The following is a 12627-nucleotide window of genomic DNA, read 5'->3' as shown; positions in this document are numbered from 1 at the left end:
CCTTCTTCCACTATAAAAAAACAAGGCCTTGCCTCTTCTCCCCTAAATTTCTTTGACCAGGGTAATCTCTAGGATTCCCATCACTACACAAACATTTCTTGACTGTAAAGTAGATCCTTCTGCTACAAGGGATCAACAAACTTTCTCTTAAGCCAGTAGCCAGCCAGTGTTATCACCCTCAAAGAACTCTTAAAAGGGTAGAATTAGTCTCTCATTCCACAATGGAATTTGGGGAGACAAAGGCAGCACGCATCTGATGTGTTGTTGTTTTCTCTCCCCAATACCTCAGCACAAGGCAACAGCCATACCCCTGTATGTGTGTGTATACATCAGGTAGCACTGGATATGAACAGAATGACTCCTCTTATTGAAGAGTACCAGAATTATGATCACACCTAGCTTTATGAACCTTCAAGAAGCTTTCTCCAACCCCTTTATTTTATATTAGAATACTGAGAAGAATATAAAATGTGGTCATTTTTCATTTATTTCCTAGTGAAGCAGGAATCTGACAGCTTGTTTTATGAACATACACTAGTAAATACAGGACTAGAAAGAATTTTATAGGAATTGTTAAATAAAAACCCATTTAATCTTCAATTGCTCCAGAATGTACTGCATCTTCGTAGCATCCTCCTTTATCACCTTTACTTTCAGGTTGCAGTTTAATCAGGTCATCAATTCGAAGAATAGTAATTGCAGCTTCTGTTGCAAACTTCAAACTCTTCGTTTTCACCACAGTAGGCTCATATACACCAGCCTGCTTATTGTCACGTGGCTTCCCATTGATTAAATCAAGGCCAATCCTTTAAAAACAAAAATATACATTTTTAAATATGAATAATATTTTAAACACGCGGGACCAAACTTTAACCCAGCCCTATAACGTAAGACCCACTTTGAACTTCCCCACACTAGATACAAAGCAAGAAAACATCTATCTTCTTTCATCTCCACAAACTTTATCTATTTTGTCACATGACTCACCACCAGTACTACTTGTAAGCCTACTGTTTAAGACCAAGGAGTTAAAACAAACACACCTAATTCCAAAACAAACAAAAAACTTGTCTGCTAACATAGTAAATACTTAACCTTCCAATAGAACCCCTTATACACCTACCATTTCAGATTTTTGCGTTCTGGATTCACTTGAGCTTCATTGTGAAACGCCCTGAGTTTTGCAACAAGATCTATGGCATCTTGAGCAGCATTGACTGCTAAAGTATTTGGAATAACTAGGAGAGATCTTGCAAATTCTGCAATAGCAAGCTGTTCACGTGATCCCTAATGAAAAGAAGATTCCATTAACGTTTCAGAACTTTAGTTCGCATTGCATTACAAAATAACAACTTCGGTTTTATAGTAATGAATCGTTTGTTCAAGTGCACCAAAATTAGGATGTTCGTATAAGTCCAATTTCACATGAAGGATTAGTCATAGTAAAGTTTATTTTGATGTGTATGTATACACACACAATCACACATTCCTGGTGGGCACTTCACAGCCAATTTCTGGGTTAATTCAGGAATTGGTGGAGCTGAATAACAATGGGCAAGTATGCCACATCGAACGTGCTTGCCACTTCCACTTTTCATTACTGGGTTATGATGTCCAAACCTAGAATTCTGGATTGTTTAATGGTTAAACAACCCAGAGTTATCCCAACAATCATCCATGGTTCGTTGTTGGGTTAATTATGGAATGTTTAACCCTTAAACAATCCAGAGCCATGTTCAGACATCACGATAACTATCAGGAATGGAGCTGGTTAAAAGTGGAGGGGACGAATGCATAGTAAGCAGCATGCTCATTCATTCCCAATCAGCCACATCATTACGGTGATGTACAAACTGGCTCACATGATTTAGAAACGTTCAAGGCAGTTAAACACATTATGGCTGCTTTCAAGAATTGGCAAAACCAAAGTGACATTAAAACCAGGTTCACAAGCAGAAAGAATGCTTTTCCAACATTTATTAACCACTTACCATGCTAGTTGCATAATTTTCTAGGTAAATGGAAAGTGCTGCCTCAACTGCACCACCTCCTGGAACCACAGATTTGGACTCTAGTACTCTTTTGACAACACAAAGAGCATCATGCAAGGATCGCTCCATTTCATCACACATGAAATCGTTTGCTCCTCGTAATATAATGGCGGCTGACGTCCGTGCCTTCGTACTGTTTCAGAAAGACACATAAATGAAAGCTCCTTCCTCCAGAAATAGTTACCCAGCACTTCTAAAGCCATTTAGTTTTTTTGGAAGGAGGGTGTTACTAGATAGATAGACATTATTAGCTAGCAGCAACTGAATTGTATCCAAGCCCATCAATAAAGTTGAGACATTCAATGTCTCAAAGTACCACTTACAGGGTACTGGGAATAATATATCCCACACGTATAACTGCACACACCACTTAAACAGCATGGCAGAAATTAAATGGAAATTTTTCATAAGATGTAGTGAAATGTGCTATTGCAAAGACTTTATGTAAGACACAGAAGTTTCTTACTTCTTGATTAAGATCAATTCATCATCGCAAATTCTTTCTTGAACCACCTCTTCTGCTTGTCCCAGAAATGATGCTTCAAAAGTTTCTTCACCTTCCAGATTTGCCAGAGTAGAACAAACAGTAGCTTATTTTAAAAAAGAAAAAGAAAAATGCCTTTTAATACGTTTCATTATTTATTTATTTACTTAAAACATTTATATCCCACCCTATCTCAATAAGATCTCAGAGCGGCCACTCATTCTCATTACACCACGCAACCCCAAAATCACATTGCTTTTCTAAGCCTAACAAATACCAGCATTAGTACTCTTAACAGCAGGATAAGTAAACTACGGGATCAGATTTAGAATTTTTGTGAACCACCCAGAGGGCTTCGGCTATTGGGTGGTATAAAAATGCAATAAATAAATGAGAGATTTCTGTAATTACCTCCAGAAGCCTTAGCAATGCGTTTAAGGTCTCTTTTTAGAACTCTGCGTACTGCCATGGCACCAGCATCCCCAAAGTATTTCAGACACATATCATCAATGCCACCAGTGGTTAGAATAACATTTGCGCCTGTAACCAGGATCTTCTGTATTTTCTCTTTAGTAATGTCAGCCTCTCTGCATGGGATAGCAAGCATGGAGTAGTTTAATAGAAACTTGAATTTGAGATTAGTGATAAAGCTATATACCTGAATATAACAGTTGGAAAGTTAGGTTTTACAGGGCGGAGCACACCAGACAACTGTGATTTAATGCATGCCCTTTTCCCACCCCAAAGAAAAATACTGCATTCATAGACATTTCATATAAAATGCTGCAGTTAAAAATTTGCGGATATTGCCCCCTACCCCAGTCAATTCTAGGGAATAGAGGAATTCTTTGGAAGTTTATCAATTGATCTCCAATGAAAATGTTAGCAATGATGGAAAAGCTTTCCTAAAAGATTGTTTATCATTATTGATCTTCCTCTGGAAATGTGCAACCACAAAAAATAGCATGTTCTAAGTTGTGCACACAGTTCACACACAGCAATGGGCAAGGCCCAATATGCCTAGTCAATGTCCTACATGAAGTAGTATGTGCTATAGATAATGACCCCAAATCCTTTGCAACATGCAGAGGTTCCTTATCAGATTAATGGATAAGAAAATGCTTCCTTGACAGCAGAAGGTCTGGATGTCACTATCCTAGATGAACCATCCGCTCCCCTAAGTAATGGACCAAATTATATCTTACTGCCAAACAATGTGTAGCCATGAGCATCTCAAAATTACTTAACTTTGGCAACAAATCTACCTATGTCACCATGTCTTTGCTTTCATCTGTCACATATATATTTCTGCCAACTCCCCTCTGGGTAAGAGCTCAGACCCCTTCTCCCAAAGAGGAAAGGGAGATGCCCTCACTACCAGCTATTATTTATATTTATTTGATTTAAATCCCATCCTTCAATGATATGAGAAAGGAGCGAGAAGGATTTAGATCTCTCTCAAGTTAGGGATGAGCAAAATTAAAATAAGTTCAGTGCTGTTCTTTATAACCAACTCAAATTGAGCTGACTCTTCCAATTAAGATGACAAGCTCTTAACCACATTAAAGGTACATTCATCTGGTGTAAACGTCTGAAATTGATGCATTCTATAATTTTAGTTCAAAAGACTCCCCAAAGTATACCTCTGTCTAATCTGGTCCAGTTTCTCTGGATCTGTGACCACCACTTGAACACCAAGCTTCATTTTAGCCTTTTGTAGGCTAAAGTCAAGACATGCAATCTTTGCATTAACTACTCTTTTGGGCATGCCTAAAAGAAAAAAAAAGAGAAGGAAAAGTATATCAAAGATTCTTTATTAAAATACAATTTAACATAATCTGAAAAAAATACAATATTTCAAGTTAAGAATACTTCTGCTATTGTTTCTCGTTTCTCCTAACCAAGTTGTTCACCAGTGATTTCTTTTCTTGAAATCTTCTCTGTTTATATGGCCTCTAGGCCAAATCACATTGAGGCTGATACACCTTTTACAGTGCAATCATATAAACATCTACTCAGAAATACAGTAAGTCCCACTGAGTCCAATGGGGTTTATACTGGTAAGTGGTTATATGTTTGCATTCTTAAACAGAATAGAGTCAGGTGCAACCTGCATTCTTTAAACCTACTTCTAATAAATTCCAGAAGTGAATTAGCTCCTCCCCTTCCCCAAATATTTAGCAATTTGATGTTAGACAGAACCATTACTGTTTAATATATCAAATAATACTTTAAGATTACTTAAACAGAGAGAGGGAGTATTGGGCAAAAGGCGGGATACAAATAAATATTATAATAATAATGATTATTGACATAACTCTGAAATCACTTTGTTGAATAAGATGCTGTACTTACTTTGGGAACCCACGACACAGTTCAACGCGTAGCCATTTACAAGGATGCTCTCTTTCTGACTGCGACCATGTGCCTTCAAAACATTAATAGAGTTGATGGGATAATGCGCTTGACCCTTTTGATCTGTGTATTTCACTGCAAGTGCAGCATCCACTACCATGTTGGCAAAGAAATCACTGTCACTACAAGAACACTGTTAAGGTGAATATGGGCAAGTGCATTAGATTTACTGCATGCATCTCTATTAAGAGGATATTACCAATCTTCAGAAAAAGACTTCATAATAGTAAAAACTAATGGCATTTTGCAGATGTCAGTGCTCTGAAAAAACATTCTATTTCAATACACTAGGATTTAACCATCCCTTAAGCAATTTCCCCATAAATCTAAAAAAGAAAAGAGCAATGCTCAAAACTTCTGGGGAAATGATGTTCCAACTTTTCATTATGAACTGAAAGGATACATTCCTATGATTTTGGAAGACATTGATGTTTTAGCTGAATTAATAAGGCAATCCCTGCCCAGCTCATCTGAGTTAATAACCAGATTCTCATTGATGTAACGAACTGCCTCCCTGTTGAACAGAAAAAAGTTTTTTTTCCAGGTTATTAGAATTTTTAATATTCTCAATGTTTTGTCTATCTATATTAGTTATTTTAACCATAAGGATATAACATTTCATATTCTTGTTAGTGGAATAAAAGCTGAAAAAAATTCTAGAACATGCATCCTGTTTTCAATGGCCAATCAGCATTCCCAGGGCATCTTACAAAACTATATCTATAAAAATGTATTACAAAACATTTATAATAATTTTAAAACACCACAGCATAATATAAACTTTTTATGACAACACTTTTATGACAATATTATGACAGCAGCATAAAAGAATAAAAAAAATGTTAGCACTTTTACAGAATACTACTATACTTGTTACATCAGCTACAGGACTACAAGAAACCCTCGCAGCCTTGCTATGTAGGTAGAATGCGAGATACACCACTGCTGTGATAGATACATCAGTGGAACACCTAGGACAGGGAAGGATTACATCTTCTAGGCTGCACTCCTATTGGGATAGTCATAGGGCTCATTCCCTTAGTAAACCAGTAGGGAGAATACCAAGAGAGCACCCTTCTTTTAACCAAAGTTTGCATGCATATATGTGCACTGAATCTGGATAAAATTTGAAGCTCAAGCAGAATCAGTGCAATTTAATGCCTCGTAATAACATTTATTATGCTGAGTGATGTGCAGTGTGGGTGAGTCAAGAGAGCTCTCTCTCTTTTGCCCCTGACATGACTGGGTTTTGCCACTCCACCCCCTTTCCCTAGTGGGGCTTGAACTCATGTGTCATGTTTCCCAAGCCTGTGCCCTATGCAGGAAACCACTTGTGTGCTGTGCTCCAAAACAGTGCTTGTGAACAGCATAATGGGACTTGAACCCCTGTGTGGAGGGATACCTGGGAACTAGTAGTAGCATGGTCATTGCTGCCTGTGCCACAGAAGCTCATGCAGTGGGCGCACTGTGGCATCATTGTACATGATCTCTGTGTATTGTGAATGAGGCAGGGAAGTGTAATGGGATATCTCCCCAATGACCAGAGCTCAGTGACTCCCTCCTTGTCTATATGTTATCATGGATGTAGTCTGAATGGTGGGCACTGGCAGTATTTTCATGGATGCTGGGAGTGTATCTGCCTTTTCTGGATTTTACAAGTAGGCATTTTCCTGTCCCTGGCTGAGCACAAATAGAATACAGAGGTAATTAAACCAGTCTAGCAGCAATTTTTTAAATTGTTTAAGCATTTTTATCCGCCATTCAGCCAAAAAAGGCTCTCACAGCGGCTTACAAAAATATTTCATAAGACAGTCCCTGCCCACAGGCTTACAATCTAAAAGTCATGACACAAAAGGAAAGGGGATTGGGAGGAAGGAGGAGGGGGGAAAGAAAAGCAAATTCAGGCACTACATTCTTAGTTGCAAAGTTCAGCAGTGAGAGTTGACAGTTGGCAGCAGGAGGCAGGGGGCTCTCAGCTGGAGCTGGACCCAGGCACGATGGAGAGGTGCCTGGCTGCTGCTTCCTCCCCCACTGGTGGCCTCTGCAGTGACAGTTGGTAGCAGGAAGGGGGGGAGGCTCAGCTGGAGCTGGACCCAGGCACAATGGAGAGGTGCTTGGCTGCTGCTTCCTCTCTCACTAGTGGCAATGTATCTCTTCCCATGCTCAAAGCATAACTGGCATATAGAATTGCTATTTCCAAATGTTTAAAAGCCTGGAAAAACAGAAGTCTTCACAAAGTGCCAAAAACTGGGCACCAGACAAACTACCCTGAAAGAGGCATTCCACAGATGGGGTGCCACCACCAAAAAGGCTTTCTAGCTACTTTGTTTCCGAACAATGAGAGGTGGGTAAGAAATGAATAAATTTATTGTTATTATTGTTGTTGTTGTTGTTGCTGTTGTTGTTAACTGGACCATCAATTTTTAAGAACATTCTAAGAGTGAGGGAAAATAATGCATTATAATCTTAAATTTTAAAAAAATATGCCTGGCATTGCTTGCCAGTACAGATATTGCTGTTGGAAAGATTTCTTACTTGCAAGCAAGACGATATCCGCTAATGACAGACGTGGGATGAATTTTCTGTTTAACCAACTCATCTGCATTTTTCAAAAGTTCTGCAGCAATAATTACCTGTTAGAAAGAAAAGATATATGATCTAGTAATACGTAAGCCATTGTGTGAAAAAGCTGCAGCGTGTTCAAGACATAAACACACAATGAGAAATGAACATTGGTCCTAGTATGGTGAGTTCATTCTCTTCAGCGGACAGAAGAGTATCCTTGTGTGATTTACTCCTCCCACTCACTCGGGTAGGCCAGGGCCATTCAAATTAGCCTCATATATCACCCAAGTGGAGTAAGTCCACACACTATTTCAGGATCTTGACCAGTGAAAGAAAAGACAAAACTCTGGAGAAAACTACCATTCCAAGAGAACTGCCTGATCAGCAACCAAAGTGCACAAGTGGACTAAGCCAAAACTGAACTGTAGCTCTGCTCAACAAAAGGGGACAGAAAGGCAACAGAAACTCTGCCAAATATACTAAACTACATTTTTAATAGGAGGGGAAGCCCTTCCTATATTTCCTCAGCAAGGTTGCTACCGCCAATTGGCATAGAATACTTTCCATCCTCTCAAGAACATGAACTTATCATGGTAAGACTCATGTTCTTTTTTCCATCAGTGGAGGAAGCTAACTTTGCATGAGATGTCCAAATGTGATTTCATCCTCAGACAGACCACTCACTGTAAATAGTGAGAATTCTTAAGGTTGATATCTGTTGGAGCACCCGTTCACTGAAAGAAGTCTCAGAAGAAACAAGCAACTCGACTATAGGGTCTACTGAACATGGACACCAAGTAGCTGCCATGCAGAGGTCCTCAACAAAGGCTTTAGTGCTTAAAGCTGCTGAGGTAGCCACTCTGCATGTAGAGTGAATCATGATTCTCCTAGGGCAGAGGTGCAGAATCTCAGATATGTGAAAGAATGAGAACGGAGTGGCAGTGCTCAATTTGGGCTCTGACCACATTCACTGCTGGCATGAAACTCCTGGGAGTTTTTCCTGGTAGCAATTCAGTAAGCCTATTAATACTCCCCATCCTGAATTTGATCTAATTCTAACAACATATGAGAAGAACCAATGGATCCAGATGTGAAACATGAGCAGCTCAAAGAGGCTTCCAGGGTTTGAGTATTTAAGGTAGGTCATGAGATAGTCCTCGCTACAGGAACAGAAACTAGATGTTTTAGACTACAACTCCCATTTCCCATACTAGCTGGGGCTTATGGCAGTTCAAAATATCTGGAGGGCGCCAGGTTGCCTATTCCACCATACATCAACTTGCAAGGAATAGTTGCGCCTTTAAAGCAGAAAAGTGTAAATGCATGCTTTTTTTTGAATCTAAGCTATAAATGTGTCAAAATTTGTTATCTAATACCATGTTCTGCCATTTCATATAGGAAAAAGATATTGTCAGTCTTCTCCTTCAGACTTTGGCAGTGATTTCTTTATCCCATAAGCATAGCCACTTATTTTGTAGTGCAAATAAGTGGTAGTCAAATGGGAAAGGTTCTCCCCCACCTCCCCGTTTCAGTGGTAAACCTAAGTGTTCTTTTAAGTGAGTAACTGAGTTTTCTTTTATATAAATGTTAATGAAAGAATATATTCACAGCCCCAACACAAAAACACATTTAGCTGGAATATCTGAATTTTAACCACAGACTAAGCCTGCGTTAATCCTAGTACTTGGGCTCAATGGGTTTGTGAATCATACTTCACTTTTCAGTATTAAAATGGAAACAATCTAATTTCACACGAGCTGATAATCCAGTGTATGAAACATAGGCTTTAAAAACAATTAATGCTGTTTAGACTTCAACGCTGACCTGATTATAACAGCAAAGACAGTAATGTGTCCCCATAATTTTTATTGCACTGAACATACCACAGAGGTGGTTCCATCTCCAACTTCTTTGTCTTGTAGTTCTGCTAGTTCACACAAAACCTTTGCAGCAGGATGCTCTACCTCCAGTAACTTCAGAATAGTTGCACCATCATTAGTAATGGTCACATCCTAGTATTTCAAACACACAAAAATTATTTATGCAGCTTAACATTTATTATGAAGATGAAATAAATAATTCCAATGAAAATACTAAGTAACGGTCATGATATTAACAATCCAATCCCAAGAAAGAGCAAGTGACAGCTGCCACTGAGCAAGAATGGACTGCTGATTCTATTAAACTCCTATTGCTGTTAATTGTACATCTATAGAAACTCATCTCCCAGTCCTTTGATACTCATCAACCATTCACGCTGCTGCCCAACTTTCTGCTTTAACATAAATGAAATGGAAGATTTCCTGTTAAAAACCATGCATAGCAAGCAATGTCTACTTACACCAATGTCATCCACCAACATTTTATCCAAACCAACTGGGCCCAGAGAACTCTTCACGATATTGGCAATGGAAGCAGCAGCCATAACTGTTTCAACAAAACACACACATTTTCCTCAAAAACAGGAGCGAAGTTTTCCTAAATGTATAACTTAAGCAATGCAAATTTAAAATATGTATCTATTTAAATAAAATCCTTTAAAGAAAGCAAATAAGTCTGGCTAAGAAAACCAACAGCTGGGATTTAAAATTTAACTACTGTCTGGCATGGTTTGTATCCATAGTTGAGTGTGGAACAAACTTTTGACTTCTAGTATTAACCAGGCCCTTTGCTCATAAACACTTGCCCAAATGATCCAACCACCCTTTTTTCACAATAAATAAATTGTACTAGCAGAACTTATTTGTGCAGCAATTTATTTGTGAAGGCTCAAGTCATTTACAAGGGTCCTATGTGCAGTCCATCTCAAGTTTCTCTGTATCAATGGACACATCAGGGTGCAACATAAACTGGTCCTACATGTGACACATTTATTGATTTTGATTAAAACATGTGCATCCCACCCTATATCATTGGGATCTCAAAGTGGCGTACAGATAAAATCTTTAACATTTAACAGTTGCCCTCTTTGCAATGTCATGTTCTTTGCAATGTCATGTCCATTTCATATAGGAAGAAAGCAATATCATTCTTCTCCTTTGACCATGACAGACTTTTCTTTATCCCATAAGCAGAACCTCTTATTTTGAAGAGCAAATAAGTAGCACTACAATGGGAAGAGACCAACTCCTATCTGGCACAGCTTCGAAATAATCTTTTAACCTTATTTGTGTGTGTTTGTCAACTCAATAGATTTAGGTATAATGGTGCTTATAATGGTATAAACAGGTTCATTATTTGTCATGAAAATCTTTCAAATAAACTTTCAATTGTCATTACCAATAAAACCTACTATACAAAAAGCATAACACAACTAATATACTTTAGCTTAAATAAACCAATTTTAGCTAAATGAACAGAAACAGCAACCTTATCCTAGATCCACCAACGAGAGGTTCATTAAAATAAGAACCTATTTAGCAGTTTATGACTGGGGCAGAACTCTTATTGAGAACATGTTTTAATGGGCCCAATATAAACTAATTGTTACAATTAGGTACTGGTTTCACTACTTGGGAATTAAGTTTAACCTGCCACAAAACAATTCCTTTATGAGCAGATACATTATTTTGGCAGATCTCCAAAGTATGCCATTATGGAGAATGTTTGATATTGAAAACTACATGCACATTTTAGGTTCTAGAAGTCGGCATCATAGGAGTTGTGCTAGATCAGACCAAGGCTCCATCCAGTCCAGCAATCTCTTCACATATTGGCCAACTAGCTTCCTGTAGGAAGCCCACAAGAAAGACAAGTGTAATAACCTCCTCCTGCTCATGTTCCCCAGCAACTAGTATTCATAGTCATACTGCTTCTCATACTGAAGGTAGCACAGAGGCATCAAGACTAGTAGCCATTGATAGCCTTCTCCTCCATGAATCTGTCTAATTCCCTTTTAAACCCATCCAAATTGATGGCCAACACTACATCTTGTGGTAATGAATTCAATCGTTTAACTATGTGCTGTATGAAAAAGCAATCAAAAATTGCATTTTAGTTTTTTGTAGTCCTCGTACCAACTTTACTTAAAAAAAAAAAAACACCAGTCAGTTTGTCTATTATATTTCCTACAGGAATAATAAAAATGGCAAACATGATTTCTAAACCTGTTATCGATCATGTATGGTTTCTTATGGATCTATAATGCAACGCTGGCAATGAAACAGTAAGCCTCTGAGATGCAAGCGCCATAAAAGGAAGCGATCTGGGCTCCCTCACCCTAGTCAGTCACTCTGCCACCAACCCACACGAGGGGCTGACTGGAAACGGGAAGCTCCACCACGCAGAGAAAAGCCGGTGTAACGGATGCTGTGCAGCCTACGCTGTTCTCCAGCACAGGTGTGACATGCGCTGAAAGGATCTGATCCTGGTGGGAGTCCGCAGCTCGTTTAGCCCTTCTCCTCTCCCCACCTCCACCCCAAGCCCAAGAGGAGGGACATCGAGAAGAACGATCTGCCGGGACACACGACGCCGCTCTATCCCGGCGCCATAGCCAAAGGCTACCCATTCTGCCCGCCATACTTGACAGCCACGCGCGCCCGGGAGCACCGAGAAGCCGCCCCATTTTGCCTCGTGCACGCGCGCCCAACTGGCCCACGCGCGGGAGGAAGCGGCCGTTAGCTTCCATGGAAACCCGGCAGCGCAGTCGAAACGGCCGGGAACGATTTTGTTTTTTACCATTCTGAGTGCGGACGTTCTCCCCGGTGTTCCGCTCCCCGAAGACCGCCAAAGGCCCCTCAAACGCCATCTTTTCCGAACAAAGAGACCGAGGCGGCAACGTGCGCGCGCTACTGCGGGTACCGGGTGTGGGGAGCGAAGCAATGCCTTCTGGGTAGCCCTGCCTCTCAAGATGGCGCCTGTTGAGAAGCTATTAGCATAAACCGCTCTATGGCTTGAACCAGGGGAGGGATCGGCAGGCAAGCAGCCATGACGCAAAAAGGAAGTTAACCAATCCAAATGACTGTTAGAAGCTTAATCAATAGCAGTTATTTGCGTCTCTGATGGTGATTGGAGGTTGGGCAACAAGCTATCTTCCTCCCCCCCCCCGGTTGCGCAGCAACAAGTGAGACAGGAGTGGTGGTTAAATGTGTTCTATCAGATTCTAGAAAACAG

General features: G+C 39.8%; 1 protein-coding gene and 2 non-coding genes across 3 annotated transcripts; all 3 read right to left on the bottom strand.

Moving 5' to 3' along the window:
• Positions 1–469: 469 nt before the first annotated feature.
• On the bottom strand, positions 470–12331 carry TCP1 (t-complex 1). Its single transcript, XM_063124478.1, has 12 exons — positions 12193–12331; positions 9857–9942; positions 9399–9527; positions 7486–7583; positions 5354–5464; positions 4891–5072; positions 4179–4305; positions 2947–3122; positions 2518–2641; positions 1992–2184; positions 1124–1287; positions 470–806 (listed from the first exon to the last, which is right to left on the bottom strand). Exons 1-12 carry the CDS (start codon positions 12260–12262, stop codon positions 590–592), a joined length of 1677 nt encoding a protein of 558 aa, XP_062980548.1. The 5' UTR covers positions 12263–12331; the 3' UTR covers positions 470–589.
• LOC134398566 (small nucleolar RNA SNORA29) lies at positions 8887–9021 on the bottom strand. The gene has a single exon (XR_010025434.1). It is a non-coding gene; the product is annotated as a small nucleolar RNA SNORA29 (small nucleolar RNA).
• LOC134398568 (small nucleolar RNA SNORA29) lies at positions 10500–10634 on the bottom strand. The gene has a single exon (XR_010025436.1). It is a non-coding gene; the product is annotated as a small nucleolar RNA SNORA29 (small nucleolar RNA).
• Positions 12332–12627: the final 296 nt, after the last annotated feature.

This window comes from Elgaria multicarinata, chromosome 4, assembly GCF_023053635.1.
Source record: "Elgaria multicarinata webbii isolate HBS135686 ecotype San Diego chromosome 4, rElgMul1.1.pri, whole genome shotgun sequence".
Taxonomy (NCBI): domain Eukaryota; kingdom Metazoa; phylum Chordata; class Lepidosauria; order Squamata; family Anguidae; genus Elgaria; species Elgaria multicarinata.
The sequence above is the reverse complement of the archived record's forward strand: the minus strand, read 5'-3'. Positions and strand labels throughout refer to the sequence as shown.

Excerpts from the sequence above, each read along its gene's own strand:
- TCP1 (XM_063124478.1), bottom strand. The coding sequence starts at position 12,262 with ATGGCGTTTGAGGGGCCTTTGGCGGTCTTCGGGGAGCGGAACACCGGG. Across the intron at positions 9,943-12,192 it reads GAACGTCCGCACTCAGAATG|TTATGGCTGCTGCTTCCATT; the intron begins GTAAAAAACAAA and ends TTGTTGAAACAG. Across the intron at positions 4,306-4,890 it reads CTGTGTCGTGGGTTCCCAAA|GCATGCCCAAAAGAGTAGTT; the intron begins GTAAGTACAGCA and ends TTTTTCTTTTAG.